This window comes from Netta rufina (genome assembly GCF_964035555.1).
Source record: "Netta rufina genome assembly, chromosome: 5".
NCBI lineage: Eukaryota > Metazoa > Chordata > Aves > Anseriformes > Anatidae > Netta > Netta rufina.
This window is the reverse complement of record NC_140128.1, coordinates 41740550-41761192: the sequence shown is the minus strand read 5'-3', so window position 1 is coordinate 41761192 and position 20643 is coordinate 41740550. Positions and strand designations below refer to the sequence as shown.

General features: G+C 35.8%; 1 protein-coding gene across 7 annotated transcripts in view; it reads right to left on the bottom strand.

Moving 5' to 3' along the window:
* The window catches only part of RALGAPA1 (Ral GTPase activating protein catalytic subunit alpha 1), a 129102-nt gene that overhangs the window by 15898 nt on the left and 92561 nt on the right, over positions 1 to 20643 (bottom strand). For all 7 annotated transcript variants that reach the window (XM_084287523.1, XM_084287517.1, XM_084287520.1 and 4 more), the window contains 2 exons: positions 16751 to 16909; positions 15392 to 15519 (listed from right to left, as the gene is read on the bottom strand). In XM_084287523.1, coding sequence (XP_084143649.1) covers positions 15392 to 15519; positions 16751 to 16909 — 287 coding nt within the window. The remainder of the gene's footprint in view (positions 1 to 15391; positions 15520 to 16750; positions 16910 to 20643) is intronic.

Genomic DNA, 20643 nt, shown 5'->3' with positions numbered 1-20643 from the left:
ATTACAAAAAGTCCTCAGTCCCAATGGCCAGAGCAACACCCTTGCAAGAGGCAGTAGATGTGGCCTCAGCATTGGAAACCATTCTCATTTCCTGGATGATTGATGCAACTGAGTTGCCTCCTGTTGTTTTCGTGTGGGCTCTAATCCAGCGAGCACACTTCCAAAACTCCTAGCACTGCTGCCTTACAGACAAGAAGAGTAAAGAAATGCCTTCCTACTTAAGGGATAAAGAGAGGTATGAACTGGGTGTGTGGCTATTCAGGAGACAGAATGGACTTAGGCAGCTCTAGCGTGTGCTGATGTGGATAGGTTTCCAGGGCAGCGTAGCAACAGAAGCTGCAGATACCTGTGGACATCAGAGGCATCCAACACCGGGCATTCGCTGTGTGGAGATTCTTAGCACCTACATTTTAGGCTCAGGCACCTCAAAGGGCATTCAGTAGGAACTTGGGTTAGACTGACTTGGTCAGTAGTTATATGCTGAAATACTCTCGAGACTGTGAAAAAAAATACAGAAAATGTTTTATCACAATGGATTTCCTAAGCTGTATCTGGGGGGAAAGATTATGCTGGGGAACATATTCAAAGACAGAAAAATTAAAAAGGGCTGAAGGCACAGTTTATTAATATGTTTAAATAGTTATGGAAGGATTTATAATGCTTGAAAAATCTCTTTAAAAGGTGAGTACGTCAGTTGTTCCAAAGAATTTGAAACAACTGCATTTGTGAAGTACCTAAAGTCACCAATGGCAGAAAATCTGTAATTTCCCAGCAGTCTGAAGAAAGTATTTACCATTTCAGATAAAACAATAAAAAGTCATGCCACAGCTTCCAGTTTAATAGATGACTACAAGATCATTTCTGGATGATTTAAAATGCATCAAGGTCACTATAGTTCAGGAAATACCCTACAACTATGAAGTTCCAAACCGCAGGCCCAAAGGTGCTACAGCCACTTCTAGACTCTCACTGATGGGCTGATAAAGTAGACTGAAAGCACAAGTGGTGTTTTTTTTTTTTTTTTTTTTAATAATTCTGAATTTTAACATAAATGTTGACTGTCATTTCCAAAGACCCATGAAATGGAGTAAAAATGTTGGCTTTTTTTTTTTCTTTTTACATCACTGTCTGTATCATTTACACAAACTGAACAAAAATCAAAATATCAAATACCTTCATGAAAGTTTTTGTCATAAATCACTTGTGCTGCTTATATGTATGTGCACACCTGTGTAGGTTCACAATGTAACTGCATACTGGCATATGTGATCACAATACTGATGGTATGTAGCATCTGAGAGTCTTTGATTCCAATGCTAGGAAAAAGAGATTTTTTTTGATGATTGCTTAGAAATAGCTCTTTGAAAAAAGCCAGAGAATGCATTTCTAAATAGGAAGACGGACCTTTTCAGGTTAAATTACAAACTATTGTCAGAAATACATGTACAGCAGCATCTCTGGCAGTTCCAACTGTTAGCAAAATCATCTAAGAAGTCAATATATATTGATATGATTGCGGAGAGTATGACTTTGTCAGCCAGGCATTTGGAAAATAATTTAGACAAGCAGAAGCCAAAGTACTGCTTCCATCCTTAACTGGAAAATGAAAACTCTCCACCCAGAGTTACTTGCTTGTAGGGTCAATGGACACCTGTTTTTTTTTTTTCTTTTTTTTTTTTTTTTCTTTTCGATTGCATGTACACTATTTATATGAAAGAGATCAACAATATTTTAACAAAAGCTACATAAGATGGCACCCTTTTGTTTACATTTGCCCCCTCATCAGATTTGGAAGCTCACTTCTTCTTTGCAAGGAAAAAATCTGTAGTATTGTCAACAGTCAAAAAATGCTCCCAGGGTATTAAAGACCAAAGGAAAAATAGAAATAGCAAGGCACAATAAATGGCAGATGTTGGTAGAATTTTTAAGTTTCTTGCTCCCTGGCCTGAAAAGGTGTGCAAAACCCACAGAATTAATTGCTACAATTTGAAATTGCTACAATTTTGAGGTACTTAGAATGAAGAAAATGTCTATTTTATTGGGCACATTCTTCCTAGTAAATTACAATTCCTGACACCAAAATGTGAAAAGAGGATTGCCTTCAGAAAAAGACAGCAAGTACAGGCTAGGACCAAGGTTTTAGAGATGAAAGAAACAACTTAGCCATAGCAAAATTTGACTTTTAAAGGAAGACAGGACAAAACCCAGACATCATAGAAATTGAATTTTTTTTCTGGGAAATCTCACTTTGAAAGAAGAGATTGTGCAGTCGTTCTCAAACCAGCTGAACTCATACTGAGTCACAGCTATTTGTACTCTTTGTTTGCTCTTAGAATTAAGGATGTAAGTTGGGCTGCTATTGATCCAGTGTTGGAAGCCCTGCAACTAGCTGTGTTTTGGATGTAGGTGGGTGATCAGTATCAACCGGCAACACTGAGAGGAATAGTTAAAGTTCTGTTTTATTCTGAAAATTGACTCTGTAGAAGTGGCATCATGGTGTTCCCTACTTATTGCATTTCAGTGATTTCCACATCTAGTTTGCACAGTATACAAATAAAGAGATTCTTTTTTCCAGCTACAACTTCTGTTAACTCAAGTCAACTAGAACTCTCAAAGTCGGCATGGACTCTTTTCTGCTCCTTAAATACTGCCAATATTGAAAATTACATGTAAGTATTTTGCTCTGTGCAACTGTTTACACAGATATGCTGTAAATTACAGCAGCTTCTACATATACGAGTTTATCCTCAACACTGATGATTCATAAAGTAGAATTCAGTTTATGATTCCCATATCTGATGCAAGTTATTTAGGTTAAAGCAGGAAAAAAATTGCAATTGACACCTGCTTCACACAGGTGAAGGTGAATTATATACAACAATCTACTAGGTAGCATAGGTGTCTCATTACAAAAATCAAAATTACTATTAAAAGCAAGTAACAGACTATAGAATTTAAGCAGAGTACAATATCTAGCACCCGTAATGAAACTCTTTCAGAAAAAAATGTAACTGCCAAAGGGCTTTCTGAGGCAATTTCTAAGGTATAATTTCTTCGTGATGAAAAATAAGGAAATACGCAATAGATATATCCATACAAATTAATCCCATCATTCCAGATTTTGAAATTTGTTTTCAATGCATATAGTTGCATAATTCCTTAAATGAACATAACAAAAAGTAGTAGTTATTTTTTACACTATTAAAAAGTTCAATATGTTTTTAATAAATTAAAGTTTTGAGGAAATTATAATAACACATTTTTGCCATTTAGAGGCTTTTTTTTCTTAATGAGTACTAATCTTACAGCTAAAGGAGATTAATTCTAGTGTATCTACCCTATAGTTAAATGACTAAAAATTTTGCAAGGCAAGTATAGGCTAGATAAAGTTGCAGCCACTAAGTGCTTCTGAGTCAATAATACTGCCTTCTGTCTAGTTTACTGCCACATTGCACATTGAAAAGCATTGACTTTATCTGAATTTATATGAGAACCTGCATTTTTACAGTGTAAACACTTTCAAAATTGGTAAATTATTGCAAGAAATGATAATTGATGCTTAAATTTTCATTGGAAAGCCCAGTACTGTCCTTCTAGGAACGTCCTTGGTATATCATTTATTTTTATGTTGTTCCATCAGACCTTACAGCTAACTAAATTCTTTAGTGGTTTATAACATCTTCTGTGAAGAAAAAGCTGTGATTCATCAGAGCAGACAAAGCTGGGCTTTAATCCATTCCTATAACCATATTGCCAAGTCTATATTGTTTACATTGCGTCTCAATTAAGAGACAGGCAGGACACCTGGTACTTCTTTATCTAAGTCCCACGGGCTGCCAGATGACTCAAAATCCATAACAGGTGCTAAGGCAGTGTGAGCGTAGCACCATTAACACAAGCTGGAATTGGATAAAATTTGGACTATGCTTAACCACTTAAAACACTCAATTATGAAACGAAAAATGTAACCACTTTGCACCAAGCGTCTTTAGAAAAGGCACTTACAAAGATATGTAGAATTAAAGTGCAAGTGCAATGGGCTTAACAGAAATCTTTAGGATAAATGTTCTCCTGAAGCATATAAAAAACAGCTATAGAAAAAAAAAAGTTATAATTTTAAGACTACCATAGCAAAATATTATGAGATTACACTTAATAAATGGAATGGATTCTAATTCTCATCATTTGCTTATGCAACAAAAATGACACCACTGATGTTCAGATTTCTAGCCATTTTAAAGCTAAGGGGAAAAATTCTGAATTAACAGTATTTACTGAATTCTTCTACTCTGTATAACCTGGAATTTATTTTATTTTAAGGCCTTAGGCAAATGAAAGCATCCTACAGAAGCATTTAGTAAACAACAATGTTCAAGTGAAAAAACTAAAAGTAAAAGATATTGCCTAATACCCAAAAAGTCTCGTTGTGGATCTTTCTTTCATCACTTTTTCAGCTAACGTGACTGAACTAAGTAGTAAGCTTAGACACTGACAGAACACACCTCATGAGAGAAAAAATGAGTATCAGAAATTTTACAGTGGGCAATTACTTAAGACCTATCTGTATCTAAATGTGCAGTAATCAAATTAAGTTTCTATTTAATATTGTAATTATCAAGAACACAATATAGTGATTTTATTACCAGAGTAAGCAGTAACAAAGTACAGTAAACTCATTCAAGACAGTGTCATAGTATCTATGATAAGCAGCATATTGGCTTAAACTAATGCACTATATGCCTCTAGGGAATGACAGGCTCAGAGACTGGGTTTTAACATCAGAATCTATCCATTAATCTTGACTTAAATATAATCTACTCTGCGGTAAGAGGAAGAATGGGCATTCAATGAATTATCTGTTTGAAATATAGCAGGAGCAGATTAACACAAACATATAGAAGAAAGTCTCAGGCTCTCTACCATTTGTTGTGCACTTATTTTACGAAGCCTGAACCACATTTAACGTGAAAGACAGTAAGGTCAAATGACTAACAGTAAAGGAAGGAAGAATACCTCAAGACCGTAACAGATTACTCATTAAATTTACTGGTGGTGCTGCCAGAAGACTAATGACAGCATTTACAAATATCCCACTCGCCTATGTTTTAGTAACAGGCTAGAGAGGTGAAAGCAAAACAGCAACAGAACAGCGCTGCAGCCCTTACGCAGGCAGTATTTCCACTCCACCTTCCAGGGAGGATTTGTCTTACTAATGTCGCCCAGACAGGAATCAATGAAACTCTAAGGTGTGTTGTGTTAATTATTTTGCAGACCATTACAGCTACCCCTGCCTCATGACTTCCTTGGAACTGGGTTCCCTGAGGCAGCCAGAGCAGCTCCCAAACCTCCAACGTGGCAGTGGTATTGCAGGCAAGCAGCAGGAGAGGCAAAGATACAACCAGCCGAAGGGCTGAAGTTTATTAAGGATGCTGCACCAAACGTGCCAATGACAGGTGTTCAGCCATTTCAATCATCACTTCAGCCCACAAATAATGTAGAACAGTATAGGGCAGAGGGAAGTGCTGCCTCACAAAAATGCCAGGTTTGGGGAGAGGGGCTTATCCCCACTCTGATACTCAGCATTGTATCAGTTTAAAATCAAGAAATGAAGGTTGATGTGTGTAAAAATAGGGAAGCAAAACTGGCTCTTTGCTTCTAGTATTGTCTTGAATGCTGCAGAAGTTTAAATTTCTATCTTAAATACTATCTCTGATGATATAGATGTACTTACTGAGGAGAGAAACAGTTAAGAAAATGCCCTTCATAAAGACTTCACCAGAAACTGCAAAATTACAGATATAAAATTATATTAATATTAAATATAATCCAGTAAAGAATACATACATAGACAAATCAATTTGCAGTCCCACACTACATAGTAACAAAGATAACTTCTCAGATGAGAAATTTTGTTGTTAATTCCAATCTGCATTTAAATGAACTTTAAACTACCTTTCCTTTTATACTTGAAGAGATTTTTTTAATTATTATTATTTTTAATCTTTACCCTGGGTTGCTAGAGTACAGATACAAGATAAGCTAATTATAAGTCTCTTTGGATGGCACCAAAGTCTTCCATAATTTTCAGAACTAGAAGACAGGCATCTTTTATTCAAATGATGAAAACAAATATTTCCAGTTGCTCCCCTCTTCCTTTATTTTGAAGAGCAATTAGTAAAGCAGCCCCTTTTCTCCCTCCTCCCTAGTGCTGTCAAGCTGTTGAGAGCAGTTTGCAGCACTACAATGGTACTATTGTGAACAGGGTCTGGGCTTCCTTCCCACAGAGAGTTAAATGGGCAGTTCCTGCTGCCCATGATTGGTGTCCACTGAAACAATACTTAAGAGCCAGGTTTTATCAGTTCCACGCCAAAGAAGTGAAGCCAGGGAACCCAAGCCTTCATATCATGCTGAACCATATGCCAACCCGGCTGGCCCCAAAGGTTTATCACTAAGAATCAGGATCCATCGTGTCCCCTGTGAAATTTCACTTCACATACCTTCTGTGAAATGCATGGCTTTGCTGAAAACTGACCTTTTTCCACAATTGGCAAGAACAGATGGATGGTAACTATGGTTTGGCAAGCAGAAATTAAAAGATTTTCTAATAGCCTGCATTCTTCTATGTTTGGGAAGAGAAGCATTCAGAAGGAAACAGATATATCTATGACCCACAGATCTATTCAGGTGCAGTTAATCAGCAATTAAACTATTTTTTTTTCTAATGTCTTGTCCAGAAAGTATTCGTGATTAATTTGATTGGCCAGGCTATGATTAGGACTCATGTTTCTCAGACCACCATATGGTAATTTCAATTACTGTAATACTAACTTTTAATCCTTGCTTCATGTTATTTAGTTTTTCTACTAAATATGTGGCACATACAAAATTAATTATATGCATACTCTCTTTTTTGGCTATAATTTTTAACTGAATATTGTTACATATTCCAGCTAGATATATTTGCATATTCACAGGTATTATATAAAACCCCTTTGTTCAATAACTGAAATACAGATTTGTAGGAGACTTGTAGGAGAACAAAGACAACCAATAGGCTTGTTTCTATTCTCTCTCTCTCTTTTTTTTTTTTTTTTGTTTGTATCATTTTTAATTCTTCTGTTGGTACTGGAAAGCAGTCTTGATTACCATATGTAGAATGATGCAGAAACAGTTTGTCATTATCATCTGAAAGCATCTCTCTCATCTCACAAACACTAGTGTTTGTCAGTTTTGCTTGTTGCAAATAATATCCCACATTTCCCACCAATTTATGTAACACAATCAATACATATCAATGTTATATACTTAACTCTTCTTATAAATACAGCTTTTAGTGTTTAGCATACAAAACTTCCAAGTTATTTGCAAGTCATTTATCTGTTATTAGGAGTTTATGACCAGAAAACAATTAAATCACCAAACAACGCTCTCTTTTGCAGCATAAAAACAGGGCTTAAATAATTAAAGCAACAACAACAACAAAAAACACCTTACTCTAAATCCTAGAAATGACAGGAAAAATTGTTTAATCTTCCCCTTTATTTACAGACTTCTGAGAATTATCAAAGAAATCTGTATGTATGAATTTTAACACCTTGCAGGGGCAAGAGTCTTAACATTTTAACAATGGGCTTTTGTCATCCAAAATGTTTAATTAATTAATAAGGTTAAGTAGGTATTAGCAAAAAACCTGTCATTTTGTGTTATGTACAGAGCAATCACTCTGCATATGATTGAACTGGTTTATAGTTTTCATTCCAGTTTAAGGACTCTCAGCCTTCTTTCCTCTGCACATTTTTGTTTAGAAGAGGCATATACAGACCTTTAAAGAACATTTTTTTGATGAAAGAGTGATTGCTCTACTAATGTTCAACTTACAACATACCAAAAATTTCCTACCTTCAAAAGATGCGGTAACAAAGAGGAACTTCCCTCCCTCAAGCAATCTGTGCTGACAGATCCCAATTCAGAAGTTCTAGTAGGCTGATAAAGCACTTCACTGCTTTTCACAGTAGCCCACTGACATTCTTTTATTCTAAATCATAATGCCACCTGAATAAGCCTACCCAGATTTTATACAGAAATCAGTAGACTCCCCTTCAGAAGGGTAAAGTCAATAAATGAAAGAACGTAGATGTAGAAGAACGACTATTTTTTTTCTGAACAATACAAAAAGATTTGAGCCCCATCCCAAACCATCTACACCAACACATGTGGCATCCCTGTCTATGGCAGGGGGGTTGGAACTAAATGTACTTTAAGGTCCCTTCCAACCCAAGCCACTGTATGATTCTATGCACAGCACACTAAGGCCTTTATAAGTGTAATTATTAGAAGAAAATTTTATTACTAGGGTGAAACAGTTTTGCCTGATTTGATGTTTTGCTTTTTTACCACTTTCAAGAGAGTCTCATGCATTTCATTAGGGAAGAATAACTAATAAATAAAACTGTACTGTAATTCAAAACCAAATTATCATATCTGGTAATGACAACATTATTACCCTTAAATCCAAGTGTTTACACTATACCTCTTTAAGAGGTGCTCCTAACATCCTAGCTAAGATCTGCAGACAGACCATACAAAGAGCGAGAGACAGAAGAGCTATTGGGGTAGAGAAGGCAGGTTCTGTGGGATTAGAAGCAGGGAAATTACTGAAAAAAATATGTTTACCTGAAGAGATACAAATCCAGAACTGCTGTTAAAGAAAAGCATTGCGTGTATGTTTCGCCAAAAAACCTCATGGACTATATACATGAAAATATATAACACTATAACACAGAAGCAGTGCTCTCAAGCTTTCCATTTCGAGTTCCTCCTAGTATTAAAAACACATTATTCAAAACAAAAGAAAAACAACAACAAAGAAAAGCAACTCAAATGATGTATATGTCTACATGAAAATGCAGGAAAAGCAGCAGCTTTGTATAACACACATCTGCAAGTATTTCTCCAAGCAGTTATTTGAAGTGTCTATATGACAAACACTAAGGTGAGAGTTTAAAAACCTATCACAAATGTTGGTTCAATCATTTGTCTCTAGTGGCTAAAATCAAAGGCATTTAAAGTGATGCTTTGGAATTATTCATTGCAAAACAATCCTGTTCTTTCAACAGGTAACTAATAAATGATGGCTGAGAACAGGCTTGCACTACCCCTGAGGTCCAATTGTTACTCAGAACACTGCCTACTTTTGCTCCCTGGTGTTGCATTTTAACTCTAATTGCATGATCAAGCCAATAAATTGGACTCAGGGGACAAAAAAACACTACAAAAGTACCTACCCTGACAAAACCAGAGGTTGCAAGAAAATGCACTTCAAACAGAAGTGAGGCAAGACGAGACAAGCAAAGGAGAGGTATCAAAGCTTGAAAGACAGTCATTAATACTGACAGATTACTGTAATTCTGGCTGTCAAGGTGATCGATTTAAGCAGCATATGCCAATCAATACTTGCCTCATTTACTGAGCAACATTAGATATATAGTTAGGTGAGATGTCCCTAAGACAGGATTCAAACTATACTTAACGAACATAAATAGCACAATTTATGCTTTGGAATCTTCACTGCTTTTTCATTTGGCCTTTTATTTTAATGGGGCAAATTTCAGTGTGATTTTATTATCCATACAGAAGTTACTTGATATGGTTCCATTACGTTCCATTGCCATCATGTATACAATTCCTTTATGTAAGATATTTTGAAGTGCAGCAATTTTCAATATAACATATTGAAGTGCTAATCTTGATTATGAATATTCATAAATGCAGCAGTTATTTAAGTACTGTTCATTTTGCTTTTTTCATTAGTGGTTTGCCATTCTGAGTACTTTAGCTATCCATGGTTTACAAGAAACCAAATCCTCCTGGTATTTCCTCTGGAATTTTTCTTACAACAGTCCCTTATTGTCCAAATATGCTTGTGACATCAAAGGAAAAAATACATTAACTAGATGTATTAGTTCAAGGAAGAAAAATCCATAAAGGTGATATAAAAAGCTATTACTGTCATTACATATCTATAACTAGTCACACACACACATGTATGTATGCATCTATATAGAGGCAGAACCTTTCTCTTATATTTAGGTCTTAACAATAGTGAGAGAAACTGTTACACTATTCCTTGAAATTGAAACAGATGAACAGTCTATTAAAACAATCTGATACTTATAAATGCCAGGGAAATCTTCACTTTTTTTTTTTTTTTTTTTTTTTTACTATTGTAAGCAGGCATATAAGTAACTACATTATGAATTATTAAAAGAGTTGTCAGCAGAACTAGGATTAGGAAAGACTGAACATCATATTCTCTACCTTGTGATTCCTGCTTGAATTTGGAAAATAATTTCCATCACTAAACAGTAAAGTAGATTTTAGAAATAACTCTATTTCCGCATGGAAGGAACAGCAGGGGTCATATGATGAATTCATCTGTGACTCTTACTTGAGCTCACAACAGGTAAGGCTAAAATGGTATGACTCAGGATGGGATAAATATTCACTGAAATCTTGAAATTTTCAATTATTTGTTGTAAAGCATATAGAGTAATATCTAAAAAGTATATCAAGCATTATATTTATTATCTATTTCTTTTCACCTATGATGACAGAAGAAGCAATAACAGGTATTTTAAAAGCTTATTAAATGTCATATATCAAAACTGTATTGCCAGAAATACAGTGAAGTTTGCTGAGAGTCTTGGCACGTGGCATTTCAAAATAATTGTAAGAATGAACATATTAGGAGAGCAATTATAACAGCGTGTGTTATTTCTTTCACCAATACCAAAATTGATTAAGTGGTATTCTGAAAAATGAATTGATATATATTTAGGAAAGAGAAGGAATGCTCCTTAAGCACCTCTTATGCCTTTCCCATTTTAAACACATTTATCACTGGTGCAGTAAGATTGCATTCATTTTTTTCTTACACATGCTCATTCAAGTGATGCTAAGTAGGATGCTAAGTAGGATTCCTTGCTCTGTGTGCAGCTACCTATCAGGTAGCATCCTTTTTTTTGGGGGGGGAATATTAGATAAGAAATAAAGTATTATGGTGTCTGAAGCGCGGACAATTTGAAGTGCAAAGAATTTGCAATAATTGATAATGCTCCAAAAATTGTGCAAATATCTAGAAAGTAATACAGTAGTGTTTCACAATATACTCTCACAAGGTTTTAGTTTTTTTTTTCTTGGCTTGTTGCATACTATAAATAATTTTAACAACTTGGATCATTGGACAAGCCTACTATGCCAAGTAAGGAGTGTTATCTTTGTGTACCTTTTGGCATCTGACTAACACCTGTCGTTTATTCAGGAAGTTCAAGTAAACTTCTGTATGAAACCATTCTTTCTATTGCTCAAAATACTTCATTTTGATCGATCTCCTAGACACAGTAGTTTCTGAATTCAGAATGTAACAAAGCGCTTGCTCAGGTATTGAAGCCATTAGTAAAGCCATTCCTACCAGGACTTTCCATACAATTCAGTAAATAAAAAATATTCAATGACCCTCTAAATAGCAGCCTGCTTATTCTACATCATAGTGAAAACAATTGTTCTCACCATTCAGTACCATTATTACACCTGCAGTCTTGCTAGACTCTGCTGCGAGTCTCACTAGCTTTCCTAGCATACATGCAGCTGAACTGTGTTCAGGAGATACACGTGTACAAAGGCAAATGGAATGACAAGCAACACATATATGAGGTAGAGAAGGGGGTACTGCTGCTTTGGTAGTGAGACAACAATAGTATTTTGAGTGTCATCTGCTACTGCATGCATATATGCCGCCTATTGGTGAAGGGGTACTGTTACATGAAAGCAAGACAACTGACAGTGAGGAGCTCCAGAATCCTTCAAGGGGAAACTAAAGCAAATTCCACAAGTCAACATAGTAATGCCATCTAAAATGGCTATTTTCTCTTCAAGAAGCTACAGCAATGAAAACGGCAAGCATCAAATAAAAGCATGATACCTGCTGATACCTGATGTCTGCTGATAAATATGGTACATTTTTAATCTTAAAATACTACAATACTGAAACATTATTTTAGTATTCCAAGCAAAGAATGCAAACAAAGCAGATGAAAGTTTTAACAATCATTAACAAAATCAAATCTTCAGTGTTTTGCTATCCAAGTTTGCTATCAGGAGTGTCAAAATAACATCAGAAAGAGGGAGGTGAATGACAGAGTATTTCAATCTCAGAAAGATACTTCAGACCATACAATACATTCTCAAAGTCGAAGCAGATTATAAAAGGGAGATGAGCAGAATTTCCTGTATCCATGCAACCATTATTATACTATTCACATGTACTACTCATTGCCACATCATGATTAACAGGCTAGCTCAATAAGGAAAAAGTTGCAATCAGGTTACATGAAGAGGACTGAATATCCCTGCTGATTACAAATGACAGCTGATTTTTTTCAGTCAGGTCTGCATTTAGAAAAAGCACTAACTCAGGATGGATAAACCCTCTCCTTGGAAAGAAGAGGGCCAAACTCAGTGCCACTTTCTTCATTTTGCCATATGCTTTCAAATCAGCACACACCTAGTTTAATCAAGAGTTTACCATGACCCATTTTAACCACAAAGACCTGCAACACAACACTGTAAATATTCCTCAAATATACAAAAGCACAGACCTGCATATCATCAACTCCCATGCAGACTGAAAAAATGTCCACCAAGTATTCCACAGCACCGTGAAATGCTGTGCCTTGCAGGCACAGAGCCATCTGATACTGGCTTTCTAATTACCTATTTTGTTGGTCTACTACATTAGTAAAAGGAGAGCAAATACAGAAGAGTATGGCTTGAAATTTGTTCTTTATGTATTCAACAGAAGTCTTCAGTATTCCTGTTTTCTCCTATTTCCTCAAGATCCACATTAAACTATATTTCCACTTAACCATCATCAAAGTTCCTAAAAAATGATCACTGCTCAAATGTATTAAAATATACTCAATAGATAAATAAAAACTAATTTCAAGCAGATCAGTTGAGAAGTCTTCCTCAGTTATGGTCCTGGACATGTGGGAGGCCTTGATTATCAGCTTCAGTTTTCTGAAGAATTGCTGCTTTTGGTGCACCTTCTGAAAAACAGCTTTTCTGTTCCTTTTTTTCTGTTTCTTGTCTTCAGAGGTATTGTTTTCATTACTCTGTGCCCTCTCCTTATTTGCTCAAAAAGTCCTGTCTTCCACAATACACATTAAGTCTAGAGAGGTCTCCAGAAATGCTATTTAACCACAGACCATAAAATACTTCTGTCCCTGCCTCCTTCATTCCACAACAAACTTAAAAGCTAGTAGAGAAAGGCTTTTGTCACAGCTAAAATATGCCAGAGGAAAAGAGTGGGAGACACTAAAGACAATCCTCAACATCTTCAATTTCTTTCTACTGCAGCAAAATTAACTGGATTCAATTTTCAAATATTCTTCAAATATTTTTAGACTATGTCCATGTTACAACAAACTCCTACCAGTCTTTGCTGTTCTTATCTAAGGGACATTCTTTCTCAACCTCAAATCTGATGATGGGTTGAACACCAAGAGCAAGGACATGACTTTTTAATTGAGAGTTTTTGTTGTTTTTTTTTTAAACACAGAGAACTTGGCCAAGCTTTGGAATGTATTTTATTTTATTTTTCTTTTCCCTACTGACGCAATTGACCCCACCATAGCCTAACTCAGGCCAGGGAAATTAGATGTTTTTACTACTCTCTCTCCAAGCAAACAGCTTTTAAAGAAGTCCTCATGCCCCCATTTTAGTTTCTGAAGTACTATACAAAGCAATGAGCATAAGATACTCTAAGTCAGGTGGAAAAAGAATTCCACTGGCTACTTAATAGAGCCTTTAAAATCAATGCTCAATCAACTGATGTTTCATAAGCTTACCAAGTGATGACATAAAACCTACCAACCAATACTATCAGATATTAAATATACGTAATGCTTTTTGTAGTTATTATGATGGAGACATATCAACATTTTAATGTAAGCAACATTATTTCATCAATGACGTGGAGGGAATTGATGCATAGAGAAAGTACAGTTTAGAGAACTGAACTTTAAGTGAATATACAATAAACAGCTCTTAGGACCTGCCCAATTCCAAGAGACTGAACTGGCAAGCTCTAACTGAGGAACTTATTACAACTTCCATATTCTATAAAGAAGCAAATCACAAGTTTGTGTTTTTTTTCCTACTAAAAGTTTGCTATTTCAAAGTAAATTGTTTTCCAATTGCTCATCACTATACATCAATATAATGCAATAAGCCATCACTTTTCATGGTATAATGATGATAATACATTTTAAATACTTTGATTAAGCCACTTGAGTAATGACAAAAAGATCGGACCTTTCTGAACATAAAAATACAATGAATCAACGTCATGTACAGAAATGGCACCAACGTCATTTAATGTGACCACATCAAATACCATCCATCACTCATCTGTAAATCCACTTCATCATATTTAAAGTGAGAACAAACATGAGTATTAACAGTCAGCCTTAAAAGAATGGAGTATTCTAGTAGCAATCTATCACACAACAAATACAAATACCTACAGCTTGGGTGGAAATTAAGTACAGAATTTCTTTTGGATCAAAATTTAAACTTACCTTCGAATTTATGAAACCAAGAAACAGTATGTTCTTGTTGATTTAAATAACATGTACATAACAGAATAGAACTTGATCTTAAGAAGGAGACACCTAAGCGATTGACTTACCTTATGTTTCTTAATTTCTGGTTCGTATTCTCTCGAGAGCAGCCCTTTCAAAATACCACAATTCAGTTCCAACAAAAAAATTAGATAGTTTTCTGACATGTTTACAAAGGCACTAACTTCTTTTTGACAAAAAAAAAAATGCATTCTGAGCTGAACAACAACATTTATAGGACAAAAAAAAGTAACTAATTTGAAGGAAAACAGCATTGGCATCCTTCTAGGATGCTAGGTTGTCTTCTGGAAAATAAAACTAAGACATACTAATACTGGAAAAATACTTTATATTTAAGAAAAGAAAGATTAGTAACTCCATGACATGGATGTTTTAGAAAGTCTACCCACAAAATGGTCATTAAAATAATTACTTAAGACAATGTGGTAAGAATTTATTCCATGTTATAAAATACTAGAAGAACAACTTCTTAGTGCTGAATCTATTCTTTGCTTAATTAAAAATGGTCTTTATCTGAATGGTGTCCTATGGGTTTAAGTTTCCTAAAGGCAATGACACCATAATACATTGAAACTATTTTCACTAAATTAATCTGACAAAAATAAAATATGACAGAAAACACGACAATCATATTTGTAGAGCTGCAAGGGAATGTATACGCCTTGGGAACCACATGAGTGAAAGGATACAAGTTTTGGTATAATGGGATTAATGATTTCAATGCACGGCTTGCATTTATAGCTGTTGCGCGAACCATAATAGGAAGAATTTTTCCATTCACAATAGCACCATCAAAGAGTGGACCAAAAAATGGAACCTGAATAAAAAATTAAGAAATCCAGCATAAAGCAAGATCTAAGCTATAACAATTAGCAATCAACATTAACAATAGAGCACTCAAACATATAATTTTTTTCTCCTCATTGCTAGACAATCAGACCAGTTATTGTGCTCTATGACAGACCTTTTCTCTTGGGGAAATATACAGCCATATAACAGCTTGATATCTTTGGTAATAGATAACATAGTATTTGAAGAAAATTAAGCAACCATTTTAATACTATGTCTCATCAAAGATTATTTTCAACACTTGCTGCCAAAATCCTAAGAACAGTCATGCCCATGATGTTTATGAGGTTTAAAGACTAGATGACAATATTGTAGGTAGTAGTAAGCAAGAGCAGCTTCCTTTTTCCTCTTTAACCTGCAAGCCCTTCCATAATACAACTCATTGTACCTACATAGTACGGAAAATAATATACTTATTAATTAATATGTAAGTAATCCAGCAGTAACAGGACCATGTACTGGGCATCATTTCATTCCTATCATCAGAGAGAGATAGGCGAACCTCTATTTGTTATATCTCTTTTATTAATTTTAGTACTTCTGGAAAGAATTTTAAAATTTGAAATACAGAAATTCATGGCAAGTGACATCAGAAACAGAAATTATGTAGTACAAACATTTAGGACTATTTTTACTCAGTGAGTGTTCACTACCCTAAACCACTATTTTAAGAACAGAGCTAGCACAGACATTTAATGAAAGTCATTAGAAAGACTGTGTTCACATTCTTTAGAGTTGAATGATCCCTGCTTTGCTGAATTAATCTCCAAATTCCTGCATGGAGTCCAGGAGAAGGTGAAAACTGGCTTTAAGAAGAAACGGGAATATGTCATAGATGGAGAAAGCTGGAGCAGGCTATGATTCAATGCCCACGGTCACATATCAAATTTGACAAAGAAGATTTCAAAGTTTATCTTAGAATTTAAATAATTATGTAGAATATTCCAGCTTTGTTTGCATTTTACAGTGTTAGCAGATTTACTTGATAGGATCAGATCTTTGCAGTTTCAAGTTGCTTGTTTTACCATGCACTGTTCTCACTGATTTCTTCCCTTTCCTCCTACCACTCCACTGCAATTGTCAATGTTAAAGACAGATCACCTTAAATCAGTTTATTACACCAAACGCTCCCATTCAAAACAGAATTCAGTTCATTATAAACATATGAAGGAAATACACACAAACCTCCCCACTCTTACCTCAGGCTTTTTCATGATCTGGATACTGAACATATGGTTTTTCATGGGATAGATAACTATAAGAACATCACCAAATTCTGTTGGAATTATTCCTCTTCTATAATCCCGAGTATGCTCTGACCAGACAATGTGTACTTCATCGTTTCCTAAATGTCTTAGCTGAAAAATCAGAGATAAAAGCCTGTCAGTTTAAATATATCTTGTAGCCATACTGCTATACTAAATGCTCATATTTCAATAGGACAAACCCACTAAAAAGAAATAAAGAAGGATGAATAAAGTAAACATATTACACTATAGTTCTCTTACATGTTCGGTCACAGGATTAGTTTGCAGTACTGGTTTTTGCTACAGATTTTTATACATCAGTGCCAATGACTATTTAACAGATACGTCAATACAGACTACTAAAAGCTAAAATTTTGTTGATATTATCTCAAGAATGCTGAATGACTCAATCTGATTTGCTAAAATGCTTTCAAGATTGCCTTCATTCACAGGCAGTGAACTACTAATTTCTATATGAATTTTATAAGCATGTGGATGAGCATATGCATAAAAGATACCTATCTAAGGAGTCTTTTAACTTCATCATTCTAGCCAAATTCCAAACTGTCCACCACAAACAAAAAGCCTTCTAAAGGAGACGAGATACTGCATTTGGCACATCCCTAGATGAAACAGAAACCTGTAACACCTTTGGAAAACTAACCAGCCACCTGTAAACAAAAACAGGTCTTGAAAAATTAATAAAAAAAACTTGCTCAGAATGGCTGAATGGGATACTGAAAATCAGTGCTGCAGCCTCAGCTGTAGTCACATAACCTGACTGAAGAACATACTGAATGCTTTGGAATTATCCACACTAAAGCCCCCAAATGCTCTTTCAGGTAAAACATTGCCATCCAAGAAAAAAAAAACACTGTTAACATCATGGAGAGAGACTTTATGTATGCTGATCAAATACATTCAGATTATTAAAGATTAAGTTTCCTTCCACTAAAGGCCATTTGTGAAAATTCAAGCTGGAATCTCATTTTTTCCTCCTTGTGCATCACCAGATAGAGCTGACAATTTTCCTCACCCACAGTTTTCAGTTTGTTTGCACAGCTTTAGCCAACTCAAGTTTGTCAAACAATTGCATTGATGTTATTCAAAGGACAGCACTGTGAACTGCTGTTAACAGGTAACATGCAGATTCTAATCTGAGCACTTACAAGAAGTTATTTTGTATAAAAAGGCAACAATTTTCTGTATTCATTTTCAAAATACAACTGCACTTTAAATAAAAGCAAAACATATACACAGTCATCAGAGAAATTTCATTGCAAGTATCTGCTTGTTTATATTATGAAACCTCCTGGAATGTTGCTTTCGTCTTATCTGAAGGCTTATATTGGTTGTCAGCAGCAGCCTTTACAAAAACAAAACAAAGAAGGGAAAAAAAAAGAAAAAAAAAAGCCGCCTCTGCTCTTCTCTGCTGACTTTGAATTGTATCAGCCTGAAAACCTGCATAGCATTTCTGCAAGAAAAGGTTTTTCTTCAGCGTTGGACTGGGCAAAGGACAGATGGCATCAGTGCCCTGCATCTTGTGTGATGCTCAACAAGTCATTTGTGTCGCTTGGACCAGACCGTACATACATCTAATGTACAATGATTGCAGTTCCTTTGAAGTGAGCTATTCTTGCCTCTTTTGTAGATGGCTGAGTTATTTTGAACAACACTTAGGGATGCTCTTGTGCCAACTGTAAACCCAGACCCAGAGAAGAACTGGTTATAACAACATTCACTATATTGAGTTTTATTTGACTACACTAGAACAAAACCAGGCAGCAACCTGAATGACTGATGTGAAACACAAACAGCAGCTGCAGAAACTCTGGATGACAGTCAACAGTGACGTATGTTGTGAAAAGACAACTAACTGTGGAACTGTTATGAGGGCCTAAGCTTCTTCTACCTTCCCAGGTGAAGTGACAGCCAAACTATTTGTTGAAATCTAACAATGACAGAAAGGCATGTGGAACTGATGGGTCCACATTTAGAAGCAAGTGAAAAGCTCAGGAAGGATTAGACCGCCTTATCAAAGGGGAAAGTAAGAGGCTCAGGAATGAAATCTTGTGGAATGTGAAAAGATTGTACAATATAGGATCCTATATTGAGACATGGTTGTCTGGTGCACCTCTATTGAACTGGCCGCCAAAAAGCAGAACACCCATCACTGCACTGTACCGCTCCTAGTACAGCAATATTGAACTATTTACTAGAATTAGCTCTCCTTTACTTACCATCTTTGGACTCAAAGACAACATAACTCACACCATTAGATTTGAAACAAGGGACAGAGACAGTCTACATGCCAAATAAATGGCCTTAAAATCCAAAACGTATAGAGAATTTACATAGTACACCTTCTTGGCATCTCTGAGTTTCATTTATCAAAGGTTGCCCCTGTGTACCTCTTACTGATATCTGCAGCTAACCAGCAGCTTAGGGACCTGGTTTAGTGGGTGACATTGGTAGTAGGGTGATGGTTAGATCAGATGATCTTGGAGGTCTTTTCCAACCTTCGTGATTCTAAGATGGAGCATCACTACTGGTGTATACTTTCAACTCAGATTGGCACAGATTTTGGAGTGTGATAAAAGTGCATTGTACAGTTATTTTACAGGAACTACTGACAAGGGGCATGTATTATTGGATGCCAAGTATACTGAAGCCCCATCAGTGATTTTTTTTCTCCATTTCAAAATCTGCTTTATAGCCCATGGAGGTGTGAGGATACAGTCCAGGCTAAACTCACAAACTTCTTTTGAAGAAAAGGAAAATGAATTGGATTATTCCACTGAGTTCCAAGTCCTGTCAGGTGTGCTTCACCTCATAGTTAGTACCAAGAGTGATTTGGCAAAGACTCAGTTTGAGTAAAGTGTTGAATGGCATCTCCGTGACATTTGGCAATGTACTGAGAGTCAAAGTCAGATGGTGCAAGCAGGTGGCTGATGGTATAAACTGTATATGGTGGTTTGTAACAAGATGCATTGTACCCAAAATTGAAACTATGATCAATGGCTTGTTTCCATCATAGGAGACAAAAGGTTGACAAGAGAATAGACAAGTATACAAGATCTGGTACAAGTTGCTGATTTTATCTTTATGTTTGAAGAAGAAATAAATGTTGGAGAAGTCATTCTGTTTGTTTTTCTAGAGTAGATCAGAACAAGCTCTGATCCTAACATAGTGCTCCTTGTTGCTTCTTTCATGTCCTCACCGTGGTCAGCAAGCAACGCTTATAAGGAAGTTTGAATGCTGGTAACTCGACTGATCAAAACACTTGATTCATGGAAGAGATCCAATATCTGGAATTGTTTCAAAAAGCTTTCCAAGGCCTGCTAGATTTTTGAATCAACTTTTTAGAAAGAAGAATTTCAGTTTTTCTTCTTCATTTTTCAGTTCCCTTTTGAAGGACTCTGAAATTGAGCAGTGTTCCACTACAAAGCTCTCCTGCAAGCACAGCAAACATTAGGAGAATCCATCATTCACTGTAATTATTACACCACAGAAGAGTGAGAGTCTGACCTCTTTCAACTTTAATCTGGATTCTTTATGTCTTTGCACTGAATTGGAAGCATCCCAGAACTCAGTGTCCTGGACACAAGTGGTACAAAGATACTGAGTTACAACCATCTCTGTGCATTGAGTCCTAAGAACACACAGCAACATGGTTTCCCAAGGAGTTGTGGTCCCGGTGTTACCTGACAGAATCAGATGTACTGTGTACAGCATATACAGGTACCAAGAGTGAAATCTATGCCACTGGTTATTCAAAGCTCACCACTAATTCTGTAAAGCATTATTATCTTCAAACTCATCTCCTGACCTTGTCTCCCTAAATT